A 25,930-nucleotide genomic window follows, 5' to 3' on the forward strand; every position below is an offset into this window, starting at 1 on the left:
GTTGGCACTGGGAGTGTTTGGCACATCGTCCCAAAGTCACTGCATCCCTCTCCAAAGACCCACAACACAGGTTGTGCGTAAAGGTCCCATTCATAGAGGGAGGAGTGGCGGCGCGCAGCACAGGAAGGACGCACGCGGTACCTTTCTCCAGTTAGGGGGGGGGGACAGACGGGAGTCTCACGTCCGGAGACTGGACGACAGACGTGGAGTCGGATTTCATCAAGTTCATATCTGAATGAATGTCCATGTCTCCAAACCCGCCTGAAGGATGGGGAGGGAGTTTTACTGCATGTTTATGGAGCAGCCTGTTGACCAGACATGGAGCATCTCACGCATTTCACGAGGATGAAGAAGGAACCAGCCTGAGAGGTTTGTGTGCCTCCGATTCAAATGTTTGTCTCAACTTTGCCTACGTTTGTTGACGGGAAATAAAATAAATACATTTAAAAAAAAAAAATCCCTCTAATTTCCGGTCGGTTTTATCATAATTATCCTAAAACAAAATTTAAGAAAGCACTTTAACCTCAGAAATATGAGGAAAAACAAAGTAGGACTTTGATGCTTGTTGTTCAGCATGTATGAGTCCTGTTTAGATGAAGGTCTATTGAACAATAACAATTTATTATTATCATTTAACAATAGTTACAAGCTCTTAAGGTGTTCAAGGTGCTTCTTAAAGTGTTTCTCATAACAAGGACAGTAAAACAGTAGCACACTGTTTGACATGCAGCCTTTCAATGATGCAAACAGAAATTCATTCATTCAGTTAATTGCTTACTTAGAAAATATTCCTACAACTTTTTATTAAATATAATTACCATCCAGCAAAGCTGGAGCCAGATCGTATTGCAGCATGACACCATGCAGAGAGGATGGAAGGTTGACAGCAGCCAACACAAAGCGATTAAAAAGGGATCAGTGAGCGGGAATAATCGGCAAGGAATTCATCTATTTTGTCACCTGTGTAGATTACACTAAGTAGCCGACTGCAGGAGGGAGGTTTTAATGCTGTTTTCAGACACTTACAAAATCGGTTTCATTTCCCTCTTTGTCTAACACCTGAACAAAGTTGCTGACTGTTGTTAGATTAATCCAACAGCATACAACCTATATTTTACCGTCCTTTTAAAGTGTTAACATCCTATGACAGTGATCTGGTCCAAATATCTTCAATAAATCCAGGTGTGAAGAAAAATAATCCTCCAGCTATTGCATTGTGTCAACACTGCATGATGTACCTGCAACACTTCACTAATATGCCACTCTTCATACGGCATGACTTACTTTCTTACTTTACCATTTGCATATGAAAATCTGCTTATTTAATGTAATTTTTCAATTGGTTTTTGTTTTCAAAATTCTCAATCAGACACTAAGACCACATGGCAAACTAAAAATCTGTTAAAAAAAAAAATCAAGAGCAGGGGAATGCTTGTACATTTCAGTGTTGTAGCATCACACATGGGTTTTTATTTTAAATTATAATTCAAATGGACAAAGAAAATTAACATTTTTAAGAAACAGTTTGTTTGCATTTACCCCCAGTGTTTCACCAATATTTCTGTCGCCTGGACCATTTTTGGAATCATCGAATCACAATCAAAGCATTCAAGATCGGTCAAAAATCAGTTTTCTGTCTGCAGGAAATACAATCTTTAGTAGTGTTGACTTGCAGTTTGAGTAAGACGTTTAAATGAATCAAATTTGTAATATCAAAATTACAGGTATTTTTCCCTAAATATGTGATATCATCAAACCGTTACTAACCATGTTTGAATGGAAGAATAGTTCACTGTTTCATTCTTAGTTGTTGCGGGCTGATTTGAGCTGTTTTGGGTCAGGATCCAGTCGGAGGACCGATGAGCTGTGACTGAGACAGAACACTGGGCAGCACGTTTCGCTCCAGAATGCCTTGATACTCTTCAGATTTCATTGCTTCCTTCATTGCACAGATTCAATGCATCCTGTGCCAGACGCAGCAAAGCAGCCCTAAAACAGAACCGAACCTCCTCCATGTTTCACAGCAGGTGTTCTTTTCTTGGAGAACTTCATCTTTCTGTCTGTGAACACAGAGCTGACGAGACTCACCAAACAGTTTTAGTTTTGTCTCATCTGACCAGAGGAGGTTCTCCCAGAAGCGTTGTGGCTTGTGAATATCCATTTCAGTCGATTTTCTCTCAACAGTGGAGTCCACTGCGTTCAAAAAGCGATACGTGCTGCAATCAGACACTGATGTGTGTCTAGCGTTAGGGGAGGCTGTGGCTCAGACAGTAGAGTGGGTTGGGCACTAATCAGAAGGTTGGTGGTTCAATCCCCAGCTCCTCCTGTCCACATGCCTAAGTGTCCTTGAGCAAGACACTGAACCCTAAGTTGCTCCCGATGGTGTACAATCAGTGTGTGAATGTTCTCCTGACGGCAGCACCTTGCATGGTGATCTGTCTCATTAGTGTGAGAATGGGTGAATGGGAAACCATGTTAAAGCGCTTTGAGACCGAAAGGTGATAAAGCGCTATACAAGTACAGACCATTTACCATTTTACCGTGATGTACCTGAACTTTGGAGTCCAAGTTTTCCTTGATTCTTTGTCCAACAAAAACCTTCTGTTCAATCTGGAGTCCACTTTCCTCTTGAAGCTCCATCCAGCAGTCGGATGGACCTTAAACTTGTTCATGATATTTGCAGCTGTACTCACCGACACATCAATCTGCTTGGAGATGGTCTTATAGTCTTTACCTTTAACATGCTGCTCTATAATCTTCTTTCTGATCTCCTCAGACAGATCTCTGCTTTCTCTGCTCCATGTTCAGTGTGGTGCACACAAAGATACCAAACAGCAGAGTGACCACGTTTCTCCACTTAAACAGGCTGAAGGACTGATTACAAGACTGAAGACATGTGACACCAAAGATGACTGTTAGTTTGAAATGCCACTATAACCCAATGATTTCTGCTTTTTTTTTTTTTTTTCTTTGGGTATCACCAAATCTGACGAGGCATAACCTTTACAGAAAAGGCCCTAATTTATTTTTGTTCACACTTTCATTGCTTTACTCTATGACATGGCTAAGGAATGTAGACAATGTATTTAAATTTAATTACATTTCAGGATAAATGAAGCATATTTTCAGTGAAATGTATCAAATAGGTGTATTGTTTAGTGGTGACGTCAGGTGGTACCTTTCTTCATTTCAAGCGTACATTTTCTGCGCTTGTTTAAAGGTGCAATGCGGAACAGGTTTGAACCACGTAACAGCAAACAGCTAACTTAGCACACTAACACTGTCAGTTATACAGAGCTGTACTAGAAAATAAATTCAGCCCTGGACTTGTGTCTGGGACCGAGCTGCCCGCAGCATGCTCTCCTGCAGCGTCCCAAACTTTATGGATTCTTTTGACGGTCCAGTGTGCAGCAGCCCGCTGGGATTCGTCCCGGTGTGTCCGATGGTGAGTACATCCCTGATGTACAAACTATCACTACACAACCAACGTTATCATGACCAGCTGTTCACTCTGAAACTTCATCCCTTTATTTACCAGGAGCTGCTTCCTCAGTGGAAAACAACACCGATGTCCTGGTGGACATGACATCAACACTGCTATTTGTTCACATTCTGTGGATTTATTAGTTAATTTTTTGAATGTTTTACACTAAACATTTAACATTCATATTGTTCCTTTAAACTAACTGAAAATAGTGTGTCAGCCCACATTTCTTCATCATGAATCCCAAGGTGACGAACATCATCCACTGTTGCATGTGCAGTTGGTAAACAATGACTCGGACTGCTGGCCGTAAACCGGTGTCATGTGCACGGCTCAATTGGAAACGTGTGATGCCGCTCTGTTATTGTTGAAGAAAGAGGAGGAGGCAGTAAGGAGGAGATGAGGAAATGTGTTCCTCGGCCCCATTCCTGGAGGATTAAGGATGAAAATGAGGCCTTGTATGCTGCCGGTTTGAGCTCTGAATCTAAATCTAGCTTTCCATTGACCTGCTGAAATAGATTGTTGCAGTCTTCCTCGTGTCTTTAGTGTCGACCTACTTTGTCTTCATGTTTCCAAATGCTCCTTTATATGCTGGCTTTGTTGTAAGTTTGCCTGCAGAGGTCGTGACACTGCTGACGTTTCCCACTGATTTTCTGTCATTTCTAACAGAATCTCTTGTCCTGTGTTTAGATGGAGAGGGGAGGCAACATGCCTGTGGCACGCAGGAAAGCAAGGGTGCTCTGCGGGATGATGATGATGCTCAACATCTTCCTCTGTGTTCTGGTGGCTGTGTCCTGGAACCTGGGGCACGACAGACGTGCCCCCGGGAAAGTACGAGTCCCAGCCAGTCGGTTTTGGCGCCAGCAGGCACCGAGCAAAGTCTTCTGGAACAAGGAGCAGCAGCGCCTGGACTTCAATTACAACCCGGTCATCAACTCTGGACTCTCCACTGACTCCCTCATGCCGGATTGGCTGAATGACACTGGACCACTGAACCCCTGTGAACCAGACTACAGAGTCCCCACACAAATCTTGGACTACAACTTGCTACCGCCGCAATTCCAGGACTTCCTTTTGCACATGCGCTGCAGGATGTACCCCATGCTGATAAATCAGCCTTATGTCTGTGATGAAAAACCCTTCTTGCTGCTGGCAGTCAAGTCACTGATCCCACATTTTGACCGGCGGCAGGCCATTCGGGAAACCTGGGGACAGGCAGGCGTCCTGGCCAACCGGACTGTGGTGACAGTTTTCCTGCTGGGCAACACCTTGTCCTCAGACCACTTCCCAGACCTGCGGGTGATGCTCGGCCGTGAGGCGAAGCTTCACAAAGACCTGCTCCAGTGGGACTACAGAGACACCTTCTTCAACCTCACCCTGAAGGAGGTTCTCTTCCTTGAGTGGTTCAGCAAACACTGTCCTCATGCTCAGTTCATTCTCAAGGGCGATGATGACGTCTTCGTCAACACCTTACGAATCATTGACCTTCTGGAAGGCCTGTCCGAGGTCAAGGCCAAGGATTTGTTCATAGGTGATGTTATCAGTAATGCAAGTCCACACAGAGACCGGAAACTCAAGTACTTTATCCCTGAGAGTGTGTTTGTGGGCCGGTACCCGCCTTATGCCGGCGGTGGAGGATATCTGTACTCTGGGGAGTTAGCGATGCGTCTCCACAACGTATCTCAGCAGGTGGTCTTGTATCCCATCGATGATGTCTATACAGGGATGTGCCTGAAGAAGCTCGGCCTGGTTCCTGAGAAGCACACCGGCTTCAGGACTTTCGACATTGAGGAGAAGTACAGGTCCAACCCTTGCATCTACCGGAGCTTGATGCTGGTTCACAGCCGGACGCCGCAGCAGATGTTGAAGATCTGGCCGTGGATCGTCCGCCCCGAGCTTGACTGCCAGTGATCTCCTTCATTCTCCATGTTTTGTCTGCACTGTTGAATTTGTTTGCCATTTTAAACAAACTTTAAATCTGTCAAAATGTCAAATTAAACTCAAGAAAAACCTCTGTGTTCAGTATTTCAAAGTCATCAAAAAAGTATTTTCAAGTCAAGTTTGTCCGTTATATTTTCTATTATTTTCTTTTGCTCAAACTGTAGTCCATTTATCTCAATGAGACTATTTGGTGAATCAATGCTCTTCTGCATAATAGACAAACATTACCCTCACTAAAGCTCATTTTAAGGCAGCGTTGGGACAGGATACGTAAAAACAACATAGTCCAAAATCCCTGCATGCACGATAAACACTTCCCACTTTTTGGCACGTTAGCTGGCTAATGTGTGTGTTCGCTGGTTTTGTTTGGAAAGAGTTCAAATGTCAACAGACCGCTGTATAACTGCATATTTGGTCGTGTTGGCGGTAAAATATACTGTCTATTGCTAATATAACATTTTTGTTAAACATGAAATTAATGGTCTTGAGCTTTAAACTATGACTGATGTGAGGCATTCTTGTTTTTTCAAATTCATAATTACAACTCGGATGTTGGTGTGTAGACATGCAATGTTTCTACACTTAATTCACATGGAATTTGAACTTAGATTTGAAGAGGTATGAAATGAAATGTCATGTTGGAGAATTGTGGTTTATTGAGTAAAAATCTAAATCAGAAATTACCAATGTCTGTAATTTCATGGCGGTTCCCTCAATATCAAAATCAGCATTATCACGTGCATGTGGATTTCCTGGTTGAATATTTGAATGTTTACATCTGTTTCAGGTCAAACCAGAATCAGGGAGATCTAATGGAGAGCTGTTAGAGTTAGTAATCTATCCACTACCAATGTGAGGACCTTTCATAGTCAAGTGAAACATCAGTAACAGACTTTTTACTACAATGATTCTTAAATCTGTACCATTTCTTTTCAACCATAAGACTAAAACAAAAACAAAAACTTCTGATCATAAAGTTATAGAACGGTTTTGCCTGACAAAACTGCCAACTTCCTTTCATAACGCCATATTTATGCAAAAATGAATCTCTTATTTTTGTGTCTTGTATTTTGTAAATAAAATGTTCGTAATGATTCTGAACGTCAGGTGTTTAGTGCATTTCATGTGTGTCCAACTAGTTTATAGAGTCTGAGTGTAGGTGAATGGTTAATTAATCATAGCTGTTTCGGGCACTATATGAAACAAACCAATCAGCATGTCGTCTCCTCCCTTGAATTGCTACAGAAAAGTGGATTTGAATGAACAGTGGAACATATCTGCTCTTGCTCGGATTGAACAGAATGATGTTCACAATTACAATATTTATTTTTTTTAATCATACGTGTGTTTTTTTGCGCTCACAGAGCGCGCGCACGCAAGTTGTGCACCCGCCTGGAGGTGCGTATCACATTACTAACACGCACTCAAAATAACCGAATCATTCTGAACCAGCTAATACCAGGTTATTGTCCTGATCATATCTCATTTTAAGACCAACATGACAGAGGTGTTTGTCTGGAACTAGTATGACAAAACCAAACAAGCACCTGCAACACACACAAACCCTCACAAAGGCAAAATCACAAGTGAAAGAAAAATGTTGGAAAAAGTGTAACTTGGCTGTTCTGCAAAAACCGAATATGAAATACCATAGTGACCTCTGCTGGACGAAGCTTGTGCTAACAGCCTGTAAGAGGAAACTCAATCAACTGACTGATGAAGTTCACCTGCTCCGACAGGAAAGGAAAACAGCAGTTTACCTGAAGCTCAGAGGATCAACTGGACTCATTTTTTTTTCTCACATATTTAAGTAGTTTAGCTGAAAAAGTTCGGATAGTAAAATGACACAAAAGAACAGTTTCAACTTTAAAAATGTATTTATCATATTTCTGCTGATAGTTGGTATAATTTGTAAACACTGTGATGGACAGGTAAGATACCATCATCTTACTGAAATCAGCTTGTGTGTTATGTTTTGTTTATTTTATATATACATATATATATGTGTGTGTGTGTGTGTGTGTGCGCGCATGTGTGTGTGTGTGTATATATATATATACATATATTTTTTTTTTTTTTTTTTTTTTCTGTCCATAGGTGAACAGAGAAGAAGCCAACAGGCCTCCAGGTGAGACTCCAAAAAAAAAAAAGGCAATAATAATCTCCCAAAAAGTAAAGTGTGTTCATATCAGAGACTGACATGTCTTACTAGCTCACATTGTTGACCAAAAACAATCCAAAACACTTCACTTCATGTCAGTGAACACACACATTGTGTGACATAATTCTACGTACACCATCCTGCTGCCATAAATACTCTCAAGAAGACCAACTGAGGATTACTCCACCACTAAAACTAGTCCCGCAACAAATGCACCATTTCCTCCTATTTGCATAATAATTGCTAAAAACTTCAGGGACCAGTTGTTCCACAAACTGTGAGCCTTTTTTTTTTTTAAACAATGAATTTACTTCTTCTGCAGGAAATAGTTGGTTGAAAGGAAGGGAAACAGTTCATTTTTGCTTCATTGTTAGTTTTTTTTTCTTTTCATGGGACTGTGTCTACACTAAGACAAACAGACTGTAATTTGTAAAAGCTGTCTGTCTGCAGGGCTGTCAAAGTGTCAGCATGGAGTGCTGCTCGGGGTGTGAATGGTTGTCTTCAGTCTCTTCAGTTTGGGGATCAAACCGTTTGAGTTGAAAACTTGAAGGAATCTGAGGCACTCAAGAGGATGATGAATTCAAAAGTCTTTAATCACTCATGGCTGTTGAATCACAGTAAAAAACACAACAACTCAACTGGGTCATTTTGAATGTTATTTGCCATTTAATGTTTGAATGTATTTAAAGCTACCAAGAGATTTTTGATGAATATCTGTATTTGGTTTCTAGTCCAAATACTAGACTGGGAGCCACCCAATGCTCCCATGCATTGGGTGGCTGCTAATTGGCCCATACTGGTCATGTGACCACTGACCAACACATATAAGGAACAGACCAAAGGCAATTGATTTGCACGCGCTCTGATGAAGGCCTTAGAGGCTGAAACGTGTTGATGTGGTTGTGTTTTTTTTACTGTGATTTAATAGCCATGAGTGATTTAAACACTTTATGTTGAATCACCCTCTTGAGTGCCTCAGATTCCTTCAAGGTTTCATCTTAAACTGTCTGCAGGAGTACAGGACCACAAAGACTAACAAGTGAAATGGATGTTATGAAAGAGAGAAAGGGAATTTGTCCATTTCCTGAATTTAAAGCTTTGCCATTTCTCAACAACTTGGTTTCCTTCCTTCACTGAAATGAACTGAACTCAATCACTGCCTGAAAACTTGATCACTTGAGCTGAAACGTATAAAACGGGTGTGTTGGTGGTCTTTTTGTTGTTCAGATGCACATGGAGGTGACGGCAGCGCTTTCTTCGCCCTGCGGAGTTGCCACCAGCTGCTGCGCGGGGACAGCGGTGAGTTTTTCTCGCCAGACTACCTGTGCTCCAACCCGCCGCTGTGGTGCAACTGGACCATCCAGGTGGATCCTGGGAAGAGGATTCATCTCCGCCTGGAGGACCTGATCCCGGACGACGCCTGCCATCTCAAACAGGACCAGATCCACGTGGACGAGCCCGTCGGCCATTTAGTGGCCCACAAGGTCCTGCAAGGGTGCTGGCGGGAGGCAAAGTACACGTCTTCCTCGAGCACTCTGTATGTCGTGCTTCTGATCGGTGGCTGGCCCAGCACGCCGTACCGGGGCTTCTACGGCCGATACCAGTCATTTGGACCGCCGGTGGTTTACAATCCACGAGAGGGCTTCACAGAGGGAGGCGAGGAGTCCGAATCATCTCCAGGACTGATGGACTTCAGTGAAATTGGACCACTGATGAACAGTGAACAGATGGAGGCCCCCACTTCTGATCTGATGTACGATTATTACGATCAACATTTAGCCATGACGGCTGAGCTGCCCTGGAAGCCCGAGGAGGCCGCTGACCCACACACCGAGGTGGGTGGACGTAAACTCTAGAGGGGGAATCACACCCTCAACTCAGGCAGTGATAATGCCTTGCTCTGGCAACCAAGTTTAACCACCATAAATTGGTTACATTTCACAACTTCCGCTATCAATTTCAAATTAAAAGCCATCATTTCAAATTAAAAGGTCAAATATTTGACCTAGTATTGTTTATTGGTTAACAGACTGAATATTGTGTCATCCGGTTGATTAGAGTTCTTTCAGAAGTGTTTTGAAACCATCTTTTGGGGGTTTTCAAGCATCACTGATTAATAATCTTTCAGAGAACTCAATGGTTCCATCTGTGCCCCAAATATATGCTAAAACACGAGGGGCACACTGAGGCTAAATATAAAGGGACACAGTGTAACAGTAGATGAAGAGATGATGGAAGCATCAGTCATGTCTGCTATTTTCTTCAGTTTAATACAATGCCATCCATAAACAAGGTTGTAGCAACACAAGTGTGTCGGCTGAGCAAAAGTAGTCATGGAGGAATTTTTGGGACCTTTAACAGCTCCTTGAAAAATGTTTCATTCCTCCTGAAAAGTAATGAAATTGAGAGCAGTTTTTTTAAATGTATACCTGCAGCCTTTGGTCTGTCATAAAGTAAAGCACAGAAAGTGAAGAAATAAGTTATTGCTTCTTCTACAAAGATTATTCGAAAATGGCCTCGACAGATTTGTTGATACACCCATAAAAAAAAAATTAAATAACTGTTATATAGTGATATTTCAAACTAACGGTTATCTTTATCACATGTCTTTAGTCTTGTAATCAGTCATTCAGCCTGTTTTAAATGGAGAACAGTGGTCACTCTGCTGTTTGGGATCATTGAGGTAAAGGCTACAGAGACCATCTCTAAGCAGATTGATGTTGCTGTGACCACAGCTACTATATTATGAAGAAGTTTGAGGTCCATGGGACTGCCTGGATGCATCTTCAAGAGAAAAATCTATTTAAACAGAAGGATGCTGGGAATGGAGACAAAGAACCACATTAAACCTTTAAGTAGATATAAGATAGACTCCAACGTCTTGGTACATCAGTCTGATTGCAGCATGCATCACTTTTTGAGTCCAGTGAGCTGAAAGATGACCCAGGAGGTCTCCACTATAAGAAAAACTTAAAAAAAACAACAACAACAACAACTGGAATTTGATAAAAGACACACTGTTAGTGCTTCTGAGAGAACTTCGTTTGGTCAGATGAGACAAAACTGGAGCTGTTTGGTGAGTCACAGACAGAAAAGATGAAGTTCTCCAAGAAAAGAACACCTGCTGTGAAACATGGAGGAGGTTCGGTTCTGTTTTAGCGCTGCTTTGCTGCGTCTGGCACAGGATGCATTGAATCTGCAGGGAGCAATGAAATCTGAAGACACTCTGGAGAAGCCACTGGAAGTTTGAAGAGGTGACAGGTGTCAGAGAGCTACAGAAATCATTTGTTTGCAGTGATTGCTGACTGAAGGTTGTGCAACAAAATATCAAGCTTAAGGGTCCTATTCATTTTGTCATTGAATTTCTCCTTTGTTTAAAATATTCTGTTGAATCAAAATGGTGCTTCATGGTTTCATTTGCTTTAGTGTTCTTTGCTACCAGAAAGAATTTTGACACCGTCTGTCCTCCGTCTTGTTCCAGGTGGACGAAAACCTCCATCTTTCCTTGGAGAACTTCACCCAGATCTACCAGTTCCCCGCCGCGCCCACCGTGCTGCCATCCACCCAGAGGACCTTCCGATCAGGAAGAGGTGTCGCTCACACCTATTCGAGCCGGTCGGGCTCGGCTGTCCCTTCTGCATCTCCACAGCAGCGAAGCGACAGTCAGGAGCTCAAAGGCAGCACTCAGGTTCCAACAGCAACCCGGAGGAACGTGGAGGAAGCTGCCAGTGCAGAGGAGGAGAGCAGAACACAGAGCTGGTCAGAGGAGGAGGAGGAGGAGGAGGAGCAGCCTGCCGACAGTTCAGAACAAGCTGGTAGGAACCGGAAGGAGGTCAACCGGGCCTCAAATCAGATCCCCCCCCCCTCAGAGGAACCAGACCTGCAGCACACTGACCAGAGTCCTCCTCACCCCAACATGGTGGAGCCGCTGTCAGACCACAGAGGGAACCGTGAGTCCATCTGAACATGTTCACTCCCCTGGATGGTTCGGATGTTTGTGTTTTCAGGTTAACTTGAGCTCCTGATACATTCTCGGATATTAGATTGAATCATTTTTGATGCAGATATGTTTTCAGAGTCCAAACTTGGTAAACTTAAGTAAAATCTCCTTTAACTCGTAGACGTTAGATTAGAGATCAGGTGACTTTTCTCAAACCAAACTTACACTGAAATATCAAATTAACACAACTAGTCAGAGACATTGGTAAACACTTCCAGCTTAAACAGATAACACGGCTACAAAATGTTTTGATGGTTTAAAACTGGACTAATATTCTTGGCTTAAAAAAAACAAACTAAAAACACACTGAATCATTTATTAAAATAACTTAAACGCTGCATGAAAAAGCCCATAAAACAATAGTAGCAACCAAATACTGTATTAAAATGCACCAGATTAAAAGCTAAATGTTATATTATTCCATATGTTATTATAACATTGAATATGAAACTATGATGTTTTTCTGTGTCAGTAAGAAAAGTATTTAAGTGCTTTACTTAAGTACAAATGACAACATTCAGTTAAAAGGACAAATGATTCATAATCTAATGCATAAGTGATGTCTAGTTTATTTCTGAATTCATCAAGTTGAGTGTGAAGTTATCAGATTTATCCAAGTCATGTGACTCGAGTCCACACCTCTGAAAACGATAGTGTCCTCCTTTAGCTGTGACACAGCCCTGCAGAGGTGAGGTGTCTGTTACAGACAGGTCGGGGGATGAGTGGGTTGTCTTTGGACTTTATGGAGAGACCATAGTTATTTTCCTGTTTTCAAACCACCAGTCAATGTTGTTTCTTTTAACCATGAAGTTACATTACTTTTATGATATATTTTTTAACTGGAGCCTCATGACAACAAAGATCCTCAGTTTTTAACCCACTCCTTCATCGTTCCATAAATCTAAACAAACACAAACAATATGCTCATTCAGGCTGGAAGACTTGTGGCTCAGTTCTGTTCATTTTAGATCAACCTCAGCATCAAATTACACATCCAGTGTTTGTGTGTTGAATCTGTCTGACTGCTGTTTGTTCGTCTCTCATAGTGAACATACGAAATCACTCTGAAATCCCTCATCTTCCTGGTGGTGAGTATGTTTGACTAACGATGTACCGCTGCACAGCAAAGTTAATTCTCCAGAAATGTCCCATCTGATCCCGGGTGGCATTTTTTGTTACTTTTCAGTGCGTCACATTTTTTGCTAATGATAAACTGATGACGGCATCCAAACTAGAAATAAAATGAAAGATAAATGTATTCTACTAATTCAGCCACCACTAGAGTTATTGCAAAACATATTGATTAAACCAATTTACACTTTGTAGCCTGCTTTTTTTTTTTTTTTTTTTTTTTTTTTTTTTTTTATTAATTCTACTATTGATCGTTTGTTTTAGTACTTTGACATCCAGTCAGTGTTTCTGGTCTGTGACAGATCACCTGTTTGAAGTGACTGTTGAGGTGAATTTCAGTCAGGATTTGGAGGAGACCTGGGACAACCTGGTCCGGTCACTGCTGCTGTCAGTCAAGGCGATGGTATGTTGCTGAAGATGCTACATGTAGCATGCCGGCAAAAAGCAATGAAGGCCAAGGCGGTGCTCACTCCACCACTTCTGTTCTGTTCCTGTAGATGAGCAACGAGCTGGAGGCTCTGTACACACAACTGTCCGTGTCCTCTAAAAGAATAAAAAGGTTGGTATAAAACGGCCTCATAAGTCTGTGTTTGAAAATACATAAATACATTTAAAATAGAGAGTGAGCACACTGAGTCAGGATAAAAACAGATTAAAGTCCAGTGAAACCAGAAGAGTTGCAAGAAAAGAAGAATTGAGGAAAAGTGAAACTAATAAAATAAAATATCTCTTTCAAGCAACACTTGACACAATGTCAGTTTCTAGCCTAAAATAAATTATGGAATATAATTATTCATGAATTACTCCAATATAGTTTAACAAAACAATCCTTATCTTGTTTCTAGCTTTTCCTGGACCTTTTAATTGTATCACAGACCCGTCATGTCATCGTGATGGATTTGTTGAAAGCTGGAGCTCAGTATTCATGAGGACACACGTGATGGCTGCTGGTTTTGTGTGCAGGCTGAGTGCAGGAGTTCTGTACATCCTCTGGCTGCAGATCGGACAGGGACCTGGAGGTCTGAAGGTCCGCTGGGTCGTCCACTCCACCCTGCAGCGCCTCCTCACCAAAGGTGTCGGCCTCGGAGGAAACCGCAGGAGGGGCATCATCATGTCTGTGTCGACTGCAGGTACAACAGTTTAATCCAAAATGGAATTATGATGGAAATGTTATTGTGACTTCATCTTGTCCGGCCCTGTGTTGGTACTTTCCTCATTTTATTTTTACCTTCCAGACCGTAGTCCAAAAGACACACCAACGTTGTTGTGAACTGAATTGCTGACACTAATCTCTGGTGTCGACCATGAAACTGGTGTTTTTCCGCGCTGATGAGTTGAAGATGTGTGAAGCATCCACGTTTTCAAATTTATAGCTTCTTTATAGCAACAATTCAAATTTGAATTGTTTCATGGCTACAAGTTTGTGTTTTATCACTATCAGCTCCACCGTTCAAGCATGTGAACACAAACATTCTTTTAAAGACTTCACTACATATATTAAGTCTGGACAGACAAGGTTGTAAAAAAACACTTCACTGGTTACGGGAGACATCCGACCGCCAGGCAGTAATTCTTTTTTGACTTGGGCCAGTTGGAGTGCAGTAGTTAGGCCTTGAAGTAAGGCTCCTGTGCACCAGCTTAAAGATATCCTGGCAGAATTATCATGTTAAAGAAAACCTTGAAATGAATCAATATTATCAGCTGCCATCTGTGTGTGTTTCAGATGTGAATGAGTGCGGGACCCAGTTGGTTCTGTGTGACGTTAATGCCGACTGTGCGAACCAGTTCGGCTCGTACTCCTGCCACTGCAGGCCGGGCTTTCAAGACGAGTCCCGACTGGGCTCAGGAGGAACCATCTGCATCGGTGTGAAGGCTGCAGGTACGTGTGCTCTGACTGAATACGGTGAGTCGGACTCCCGGACACACTGCTTCATGCCAGCTGCTGACTTCCTGTTGTTTGCCTGCAGGTTGCAGCTCAGGACTCTCCCCCGAGACTAAAGGCGTCTACGTGCTTTTCTTCTTGCTCAGCTCCCTCATCGTGATGCTGCTGCTCGTGGTGGCTGGCATGCTGTACCGCCGTCACCACCGGGGGGCGTTCCTGGTGCGCTGCCATAGTAATGGCAGCCTCTCCCCTCCTGACCGCAACAACAACCACCTCCATCCTGAGGACAGCTACTCCAGCCCTCCGGACTCCGACCTGCCTCCCCCTCCTCCGCCGGCCCACCTGTCACTGCTGCGCTTCAGCCCTCTGCTGCCACCTGACGCCTACATGGATCCACAGGAGGGGAAAGGAGGGAAGAGAAAGTGACAAAGTATCTTAACAAATAATTCAAACCTCTCATTTATCATTTAGTTTCCTTTCTTTGCGTCTCTATGACCGATACTGTTGTCCACCGTTTGTAACCTGCTTATTAAAGTCACAACAACACAGCATCTCCTTCTTGCTTTGGCATTTATTTGTCCTTTCTTTTTCCTTTTCATTGGTTTATAAGACAAAATGCCAGGCTTATAATGGAAAAATAATGTGTTTGGATATCATCTTAAAAAGAGGATGGGAGGAAAGAAACTTTTTCTTTGAAAAACAGCTGTTTGCAAAGTTATGAAATGCTTTCTAATCCGGACAAAATAATTTAGCCCAGAAGAACTAAACTCAAGGTATTAAAATTAAACTTTACAAATCAAAGTAGGTACACTTCTGTCACGTGCATCACTGCACATGAAAGGTGTGATTTTGGAGAAATGTGTGATCCTCCCTCAACTCCAGGCACACGTGACTTCTTTCTGCGTGATGTTTATGGACCGATATTACTGATGAAATGTGATTTAAAAAAAAAAAAAAAAAAAAAAAATGAACATGATGTTCAGACTTTTGTCCTCTGTGCAGAAAATAATCTTGTTTATCATTTATAACAATTTTTTCCATAAAGGAGGGACTTCCTCTTATTTGGCATCAGAGTAGTTTGGGCAGCGTGAGACGGAGACTGAAACAGGTGTCTCGCACCAAAACTGTGAGTTGGCAACATTGCTGGAAATGTTTCAAAATGAAGTCATTGAAGTGAAAGTTCTGTCACTAAACTATTCTGATACACGTCTGGGGATTTTTAAGCTTGAAATCTTGGACCTTTGTTAGTGGCTACACAGAGCTCAGAGCTCATGCACCACCAGGTGGAGCCTTGTGTACCACTACTGTTTGGAAAATTCTGGTTTGAAGTTTCATTGTGTGTGTGTGTGTGTGTGTCTCTCTCTCTCTCTCTCTCTCTCTCTCTCTCTCTCTCTCTGTCTCTCTCTCTCTCAGAGATGTGTGTGTAAAAAATACGTACTACCCTTGTGTTGTTGCATTTTCATCGCTGGATCAAAAATGCTTTTACTTTACATTTTTTAATTGAAGAATGTATCTTCTTATAACATAATTATTATATTTATATTATATATATTTTTTTCTTGCACAAGGACACTCCAGCAGGACACACGGACTGTCTTTGCCCTTTAACCTCCTACCTTCAAACTGGCCACCTTGTATCAGTGTGTGCAGGCAGTGAACTGCAGTCTTTACCGGCCCACCCAGTCCAAACCACTTTAATAGGCTTACAGCAGCTAATCCAAGGCGGTGTGGTGTCACATGGGGAGTCTGCTGACCTTACTCTGCTTTATTACAAGATGCTTGTTCCCTCAGCCCTTCTCTGCTCTAAACAGATGCTTTTCTGTCATCTACAGTCTCTGTTCACGGGGTTCACTAGAAAAAACAAAGACCTGAACAAAGAGGACATTGAAACATGACTCCAATGAGATGTCAGTCTTGGTCTTTGTCTTTTGTATTGTTTTCTCTCAGTTTTTAAAAATTGGTGGGAGGTTGTGGCTGTGTATCCTCCCCTTTTCATTGTTTGTTTGTTTTCTACCTCGTGGCCAAAAATCAAACGATACAACTTTTACATTTTGTCTGCCTTGCCATGCAAATTTCCAGAAAAGCAGTGTGTTTGTGACTTCAATTCAAGTGAATAGATTAAAGACCATAAATAAATGATAAGGTACCAGATAGTATGTCAGTACTTTTTGAACCATCAAGTGCAGCTTTAACACTCTGAATTGTTCACATTACTGTTGATTTTAAATATTTTCTGCTCCATTAAGAAACTATTTGTGGTAACATAACTCGGAGAGTACGTGTGTGTATATTTGTTGTGACTTTATGACGGAGTCACTCCTCTCCTCCGGTCCAGATGTCCTCTCAGCATCTGCTCTGCTGCCTGGTGGCGCCCCCTGCTGAACGAAGCCACTGCTCTGCCCTTAGCTGATCTTTGTCTGAATGCTCCTCACGTCCAGCAGGTAGAATCACCAAGGACACCATCAGTGGGCAGCTGTCCGCGGGCGAGGAGGAGAGGCTGGCGGTGCTGGATCCACCCTCCACGCTCAGCTTCCTCCCTCTGCTGGCAGCCCGAGGTCGAGGAGGGCGCTCCGCCCCACACAATGAGTCACGCTGAGCATCACCTGCCAGGCAGCAGCCTCCACCCATAATCCCCTGCAACCCCCTCATACACGTGCAGAATCCTGACTGTTTTCTGCTGCCGTTCAACAATAATAAAATGCAAGTTCCACAGCAATAAAAGCACTGGCAGTTACATGAAGGAATAATGTAATCAGTAAACTCAGTATTTATTTGCTTCATCTGACATCTTCTATTGGTTTTGCTGAATTGAATGTCTCTGTATGTACTCAGTATATTGTTAGTTTTGAAGGTACTGTGGTGTCTGTTTATTTACTTTTATTTGTGCTCTCAGATGATTTCTCCTTGTGAGCCTCTTGAACATCTCACTGTACTCAAATCAAAATATCAAATTTGTACACAGAAAGTATTAGAAAAGTAATGACTGCATGTTCATAAAATCACCTGTTTGTGTTCATGGACTGCAGAGGATGATGTCAGTTCATTGTGGAGGCCCTCTGCGCTTCACTCATGTTACACCTTCTTATTGTGGGGTGTAACCAGGCGGCAACCAACGGTAACGTCCCCTGTTGTTTTGTGAACGTTATGAATCCTCCAGTTCAGATTCTGTCCGTCACCATCTTGATAGTTCGGAGCGGTTTGGAGCAGGAAGTGACCATATTTGGACGAGCTGGGGGAGGAGCCAGCGGTGGATCTGACAGATCTGATTGGAAACCTGACGATACTACGTCCCGCCCACCGATAGCTGTAACCTGTCCGCACCACAAGCCTGTCAATCAAACAGACACGCCCCCCCCCCCCCCCCCCCGCCCCCCAAACAGGTCTTTTGGAGCTTATTTTCTAATGAATGAGGGATTATTTTCAAATGGACCTCCAGAAAACTAATAAGAAGGAGTGACTTTAGTGAATGATATACAGATAACTGATGGAGAAGTTGTATTGACTGAGCATTTTATGAGAAGTTGAATGGGAGTCTATGGAACCAGAGGCTTTTTGGAGCCGACCTCTAGTGGCACTCGGTGGTATTGCAGCTTAAGACACTTCCACATTGGCTTTATTCTTCAGAGCCAGAAGCTACAAACGATGTGCGTCTGTAGGCGTAACGAACATAACTCTTTAGAAATTGCAAAAGGAGATTTAGACTTTAAGTTTTGTTCTGATATTTCATGCCAACAGTAGAGACCTGATGGCTTTTCTAAGTCACCTTCAATCTGTTTTACAGAACTCTCTTTGTCCTGTTGTCTCCGTCAGATGTGGCAGCAGTGTGCTGGTCTCTGTGTGCAGTCCAAGGTCACCAAACTGTGCGACCTGCAGCGAGGCAGGATCTGCTCTATTAGAGGCAAGTGGACACAAAACAGAAAGAAGTAGCAGACTCTCCTACCGAATCAGAGCCTAATGACTCTCTGCTGACTCAGCAGCAGCAGTGTGGGTGGCCAATCAGCTTTACTGCTATTCACAACAACTGACAATAAATGTATCAGCAGGATGTGTTGAAAGTAGCTGAAAGTTCAATGTTACATGCCTGGAGAGTAAATATAAAAATGGATAAACTATGATTGAAACTATAACTGAAACTGCAGAGTGTTTCAGGGTTACAGGTTTAAAAAAAAAAACAACAGAAAACAATGTGACAAAACACCACAGCACTCTGAAATCCTCATTTATAACGACTCATGTAGCCTTTTTGCTGCGTCAAGCAAAGTGAACATGCAGCACGCCGCTCTGCAGCTGAAGCTCAACTAGCTTTGAAAAATACCTGTGTGGTCAACAGAAACAAGGCAGATCGTTAACCTGTGGTAGGATCTCCGCCTGTCCCTGTTTATCGTTCCCTCTGTTTCCCAAATCACCCTTTTCCTCGTGTCCCGTCTTCTCCCCGGTTTGTTTTTGTCCTTCATGTGCTCTATGTTCTGGTCTGTGTCTGGAGGGTGTGGCTTCACCCACTGCCCACCTCCAGTCTCCTCCCACTACCACCCCTTGTTCAGCTGGCACAGCTGCTTCTCATTCAAATGCGAGTTTCACACCTCTTCTGTCCAGTTTCTCGGTTACATCATGGAGAAGGGGCAAGTCAGAACCGACCTGGAGAAACTCCCTCGAACCACAAACAACTCCAACAATTTCTGGGCTTTGCTAACTTCTACCGTTGCTTCATCAGAGACTGCTGTGCCCCTCGCCAGACTCCTCTCCACCAAAATAAGCTTCACATGGACCCCTGAAGCCGACCCAGCCCTCCCGACCCTCAAGGAGCGCTTTGCCTCGACTGATGTGCACACCTACGTTCTGGCCTGTCCGATCTGTGCCGCCCACTTTGTCCCCTTTCAAAACTGCCGACCTCCTGGTACGTCACATGTTCCGTCTGCACGGCAGCGTCTCCGACCGTGGCCCTCAGTTCACATCGCAAGTCTGGAAGGCTTTCTGTACCGCCCTGGGGGCCACGGTCAGTCTCACTTCCAGGCTTTCAGCCTGGTATTAATATTTTATCAAATAAACTGACAGTGGGAAGCTGGGTGATTTATGCCGACACAGTCCACATCGAAATTTGCTGAAAGCGCTCAGCTGAGTGAAGATATCTTATCGAGGTAGGAGCGAGTTGATGGACACTGACAGAGCGTGTGCGTCTTTGTCTGTGAGCTGCAGCAGTCTGTGTGAGGAGGCGGGGCTCTGTGTGAGGAGGCGGGGCTTTGTGTGTATCCTCGATGTGTGGACACAGCTAGTGGAAGTCAGAGCCAGTAGTTGCTAATGAGGATTTTGATCAGCAGACGTTTACTTGGATGGTGCTTGTCTAAAGTACATTTCCAGATCCTTGTTTCAGCCGCGTACTCGCCTCATCACTACTGAATAGTACAACACAAGTTTGTGTTTGTTTCGAGACCTCGGGAGGAAAGCCACTATCTTGGAAACATGTTTCCAACCAAGCAGCCGCAATCGGGTGTGTTTTACCAGTCAGGTAGATGGTAGTGGCCAGGTACCTGTCCATTAGTGAAGTATAGTTTATGATAAACATAGCTTAGGTATGTTCTATGATTTAATAAGTGCTCCTACAATCTAGGAGTTTTGAAACTCCACCTATTCTGCTCTCTCCCCCACGACTTCCCTGAACACCTCATCAGCGAGCACAGAGCAAATCATGTTGCATCTGAAAGGGTCTTAAAGCTTAAAGGCCTTTTCTTTCGTATGTTGTTGGTTTTATGTTTAAAATGGAAAACAAAATATTATCATATAAACTTAGCAGTCACACTTTGCAGCTGTTGGTTAAAAGGAGGAGCACATGCACTCATGAACTGTAATGCAACTTATTCCTGTGGGAGAAGTTTACATGTCATCTCAGGGGCTTCTCTGCATTTCTGAAGGCCTTGGATGCTGTGGTAATAAAAATGATTAACAATGATAAAAAAACAAAACAACAACTAATAATTGAAACAGTTAACTACCAAACCATGGACATTTTGCTGCCTCGCTGTAGCTGCAGTAAAAACAGCACTGTGACAATAACACTGAATCTGCTTTATCACTCAGTAAATGGTTGAACCGCTGATGTTTTGGATGCTTGATGCACTTAACAGTGAATATGGTGAACACCAGTGACAAGCTGAGGCGAAGCACCCCTTCATGTCAACCTTAATATGGTGGATAGTCGATATTTAAACGAAGGGTTGTCATCCTCCCCTTCGTTGAGTGCCCTCCTGGAAACATTACATTTTGCAGGTGTTTTGTGGCGTCAGGAACGGTGCTTGAAGTTGTCTGGCACGTCTACATTTTACTCTCTGGTGTACTGTGAACTTTTTTTTTCGTGCACCGGCACTTCTCACAAGCTACTGCTACTTTATTTATTTTTTGCTCTCTACATGCAATGCAAACTGCATTACCCAGGGGGTATTACATGATCTCGCCTGTTCACCTGACCTGATCTAATACTGTTTTAGAAAAGTTGCAGCAGTTCTAACCGGCCCATCTCAGCTCGACTCACACCAGCTGACGGTCGCCTGAGACTCAATCTGTCAGTTTGAAACGGAGGTACAGCAAATGGCATCAGAGTAGTTGCTGTGAAGATGTCTGAGGCTAATGTATTTACCTTACAGTTTTCTGTTATCTTACATTTTAATGTGTTCTTGTCACACACGGATACTTACAGACCGGTTGTGGTGTGTTTTCCGTCGTGTGTACTTTTGGCCTATTCTGACAGAACAGCTGAGGAATGCTGACCTTGCATCCTGAATCAGAATGAGCCAGTCAGTAATCCCATCAGTGTTTAATAACTTGATCCAAGTGTTATGGGCTTCATTAAATCAGAGGAATCAGGCTCTTATTTTTCCTCTCATGCTGCACTGTGTTGGAATTGGCTCCGCTGCAATTTATTTTTCTATTAGTGCAGGCCTGTGAAGTGTGATTGGGTGGTGAGCCACATTTTGGTGGAGGGGCTGCTCGGCCTGATAAGAGGACAGTCAGAGATCCTGCTCAGCACACCGGCTCTCTGCTCTGATTGGATGAAGATATGAAGCAGAAGACAGACCAGCCCGCCATCCTGCAGCTCTGACTTGAATCCTGACATCAGCAAAATAATCAGCTGCTTCTGCCCTAAAGGGGATTCCCTGATTCTGTCATAATACTTATCACTGAAATAAAATCATCTGGGATTACGTATTTCATTGGTACTTACCAAATAGTCTGCGCTAACTACATTTCAGCTCATGTCAAAAAAGGGCAATGAATACACGAAAGACCAGAGGGAGAATACTTACTCTCCATCTACATGACCCGAAGGCATACGACTATTTGAGAGACTCTCTCCATCTACAGACATTGCAAAGGTATTCTTCTTGTCATTGCAGAGCTCTTTGCACTTCTTAAAAATACTGGTTCAAGTACGTTGAATATGTACGTTTTCATTTTACAAAGGTGGATGCCAAGAGGAAGACCTGCTAAATCTACATGTGTGACTCTCATGTTGTATGCCAGGTCTTTCAGAAAACATGTCCAGTACAATCTTCAAACGCAGAAAATGTGTTGATTTGTGGATTCGGGTGATGAGGGAATGAGACCCAACAGAAGCTCTTGTTTTCATGATGGTTGGACTACGAGACTCCGACTGCCTCCTACCTGACCAAGTCTCTGTCACCAGACACACAAAAGGTCCAACTTCCGCATGCTTTAGCAGACCTGCATGACTGTAGTAATATGCCTCCAATGTTAACATGTGCGACCAACTTGGGTGCCGGCTAAAGGCCAACCCTCCTGAGCCCACATGTTGATATGATGCAGACTTGCAGTCCAATAACCAGCAACACTGGCCAGATCAACTGGACGTACAATTGTTTAACCAAATGATGTCCAAACACAAGATGGACTACATGCTGCTAACAAAGTAAAAGACAAGCATGTGTACTTTGATTCTCAGAAGATAAAGAAAGATAGTTTCTTGTTTAAGTTAACTGGCCATGCTACAAATAGTGAATCCTTTATATTTTAGAAAGTAGTCATAAATTGTGTAGCTTCTGTTCAAATGAGTTCGTAAGTTCATATGATGCTTTGTTCCCTTGTTCTGTTTTTGCTTTCTTTTTTTTGTCTCTGTTGGAATTCTTTTATGTTCAGTGTTTTTCATTTCTCACAGGTGTTAAAATGGTATGTATGGCACTGTGTTCATATGTTCAAACTTTTCTCTATTCTGTTCTAATTTGGTTCCTAGTTGCTTTAATGCCCTAAAGGTAAATCATTTATTTCAAAGGACCATTACTGTGACACTGACATGTGTTTACTCCAAAGGAGCACCTAGTAGCATGTACTATCTGAGATTGATTATCAACCAGGGATGTTGCGGGGAGTAACCTTTGTGTCATTGTCCTGAGTCTCAGTGACTAAACAGCACTTCAAATCAATGGAACAAAAGTTCAGTCACTGGAGCCATCTATTTCTAACCTGCCCAGGCTGTCACCCGGTGTTGTTGCATCTCATCTTGTGGATATTTGTGAAAAAGTCTGGTTCCAAATTTCAATGGACAAAATTACTTTGCGCTCTCTTGGGGTATCTTAGTTTTCCATGATCAGATTGACAAAACATGTTCTTTAAGGTACCTGTCTGTCATGGGCTTCATCATCAACACTGACCCCCTGATTTTCCTGAACAGCAACATTTTCAGCGACACGTCTGCACATACCGATTCAGCCAGGATCACATGGAGCTGCTCTTCACTTCCATCAGGGCATCAGGTAAAGATCTGAGACCGTTATAAATTGTCTTTCCTAAAAAAGTCTATTGTTTAAAAATATCTGCACTCAGTGGTTTGTGTGTGTTTCAGGGGGCTGGAATAACAACCCCTCTGCAGGCCAGTTTGAGGACATGTTCCATCGTCTCATGGTAACATTGCTGCACAGGATGAGACCATGTCCCCGTCTCCTTTTAAAAAAAAAAAATCCCCTCGGGGATTAATAAAGTAACTACCTACCTAACCTAACCTAACCTTTTGAGATGTCCTCTGCTCTAGCAGCAGGAGAATCTGAAGATCTTGCTTGGTGTAGCCACATCATTTGATCAGAGCTACCACTAGCTGGTCAGATCAGCTGAGCGGTTTATCAGTCATCATCAGGGCAAGCCGTCAGCGCAGCCTTTTTAAGGCTGTTTGTGTGGGCTGAGATTGGGTCAGAGGAGGTATTTTTACTCAGGGAGCACATGAAGGAAACACAGATTGGAATTGACAACCATCATTTTTTGCTGTCATTAGTTATGTCTGTGCTCCACAGACTGCAGCTGCACCACTTTGCCAAACTCAACTCTGTTAAATTACAGAGTGGCAACTCACGTAAAAAGCTGTGCAAAATGGTTCTGTTCAGGGTTTTTATCTTTCACCCCATCTGAAACAGAAGAGCATGATTTGTACATACATGTCCACATGAGTACATTCCTGACCATACTTGTAAAAATGTGTCCATACTAGTACATACTTGTTAATACCTGTCCTTCCTAGTGTTTTCCCTGTGTTGGTGGGCATGTCCCCATGTTGGTGGGCGTGTCTGGTGGTTGTCTGCAGCTCCTCAGGTTCCACCTGCTGTCCATCAACTCTGGTTCCTGACACAGCTGATCGTCATCCCACTAATCACCTCAGCAGTATATCTACTCCTGATCTTCCATTTCATCAGATCTTATGTCTGCTTCAGCGTCAGAGTTCTGTCTGCCAGCCTGCGTCTCTACCTGTCTTCTGTGATACTCTGCCAGAAGAGTAGTCCTGTGCTCGGTCCACTCACCTGGGTTCCCCTCCTTGTCCACCGGCTGGTGATTCTCCACTCACCTGGGTTCCCCTCCTTGTCCATTGGCTGGTGATTCTCCACTCACCTGGGTTCCCCTCCTCGTCCACCGGCTGGTGATTCTCCACTCACCTGGGTTCCCCTCCTCGTCCACCGGCTGGTGATTCTCCACTCACCTGGGTTCCTCTCCTCGTCCACCGGCTGGTGATTCTCCACTCACCTGGGTTCCCCTCCTCGTCCACCGGCTGGTGATTCTCCACTCACCTGGGTTCCCCTCCTTGTCCATTGGCTGGTGATTCTCCACTCACCTGGGTTCCCCTCCTCGTCCACCGGCTGGTGATTCTCCACTCACCTGGGTTCCCCTCCTCGTCCACCGGCTGGTGATTCTCCACTCACCTGGGTTCCTCTCCTCGTCCACCGGCTGGTGATTCTCCACTCACCTGGGTTCCCCTCCTCGTCCACCGGCTGGTGATTCTCCACTCACCTGGGTTCCCCTCCTCGTCCACCGGCTGGTGATTCTCCACTCACCTGGGTTCCCCTCCTCATCCACCGGCTGGTGATTCTCCACTCACCTGGGTTCCCCTCCTCGTCCACCGGCTGGTGATTCTCCACTCACCTGGGTTCCCCTCCTTGTCCACCGGCTGGTGATTCTCCACTCACCTGGGTTCCCCTCCTTGTCCACCGGCTGGTGATTCTCCACTCACCTGCCATCTGCTGCTCCTGCCTCTGAGTTACTGCACTCTCCTCTCTGGTCTCCAGATCCTTTGGACCTCTGGCTTTCCCTGCCAGCTGTCTCTCACCTGCAGACCTCTGGACCCTGAACTCACCTGTCTGCCTGGTCCGTTGCTGCCCAGCAGTAACCTCCAGTAGCTCACCCGAGTTCTCCACTCCCTGCTGGATCTCCACCTGCCAAGCCAGCCGTTCACTCTCTTGGCAGCAGCCCTCGACCGCTCGTATGCTACCCAGTATCCCGGCTAACCCCAGGACCGACTGGATGTTCTCTTCCTCTCATCTCTTGGATAATTTCCACATCACAACCTGTTTAACAATAAATCTGGTTAACCTTCAGCCTGTGTTCTGCTTTTGGGTCCATTTTCCTATCGTCCACATAACACATACTTGTACATATCTATAAAACTTGTCCATACCTGTACATGCTTGTCCATAACTTAAAATGTAGTTGCATCATACAGAGCCCTACATTATACGGAGTACGGGTGTGCAATTATATTATATAGATAGAGATACATGAACATGATGCTATTATATTTCATATGATACTAATATTAGTGCACCATGTGCTATTTTTATTTTTTACTATATTATATCATTGTATATAGTATACTGTTATTAATTAGTACACTATCTGTTATTTTAACCTAGATTATATTCATACCACACATTACTGTATATATGCTCTTAATGTGTTATACTGCTGTGTTATGCTGTTTATAGTTGTGCTACTATACATCAATATTAGACTTATATTCCTTAAAGTCTGTCACGGCATGGTCAGTCCTGTCCCGTACGTAATATGATC

The 25,930-nt window shown here is 43.5% G+C and overlaps 2 protein-coding genes across 2 annotated transcripts in view; both read left to right on the forward strand.

Annotated features, from left to right (window-relative positions):
• LOC138209612 (histone H3) overlaps window positions 1-25,930 on the forward strand; it is an 89,053-nt gene that overhangs the window by 23,981 nt on the left and 39,142 nt on the right. The window lies entirely within an intron of this gene.
• LOC138209375 (N-acetyllactosaminide beta-1,3-N-acetylglucosaminyltransferase 2-like) lies at window positions 4,193-5,395 on the forward strand. The gene has a single exon (XM_069167919.1). The coding sequence runs from the start codon at window positions 4,193-4,195 to the stop codon at window positions 5,393-5,395; it is 1,203 nt and encodes a 400-aa protein (XP_069024020.1).

Source organism: Embiotoca jacksoni, unplaced genomic scaffold (genome assembly GCF_022577435.1).
Source record: "Embiotoca jacksoni isolate LCO1_2020_lvr unplaced genomic scaffold, fEmbJac1.0.p SCAF_4, whole genome shotgun sequence".
NCBI lineage: Eukaryota > Metazoa > Chordata > Actinopteri > Embiotocidae > Embiotoca > Embiotoca jacksoni.

What these genes read in the sequence shown, in the direction of transcription:
- LOC138209375 (XM_069167919.1), top strand. Translation starts at nt 4,193, where the DNA reads ATGCCTGTGGCACGCAGGAAAGCAAGGGTGCTCTGCGGGATGATGATG.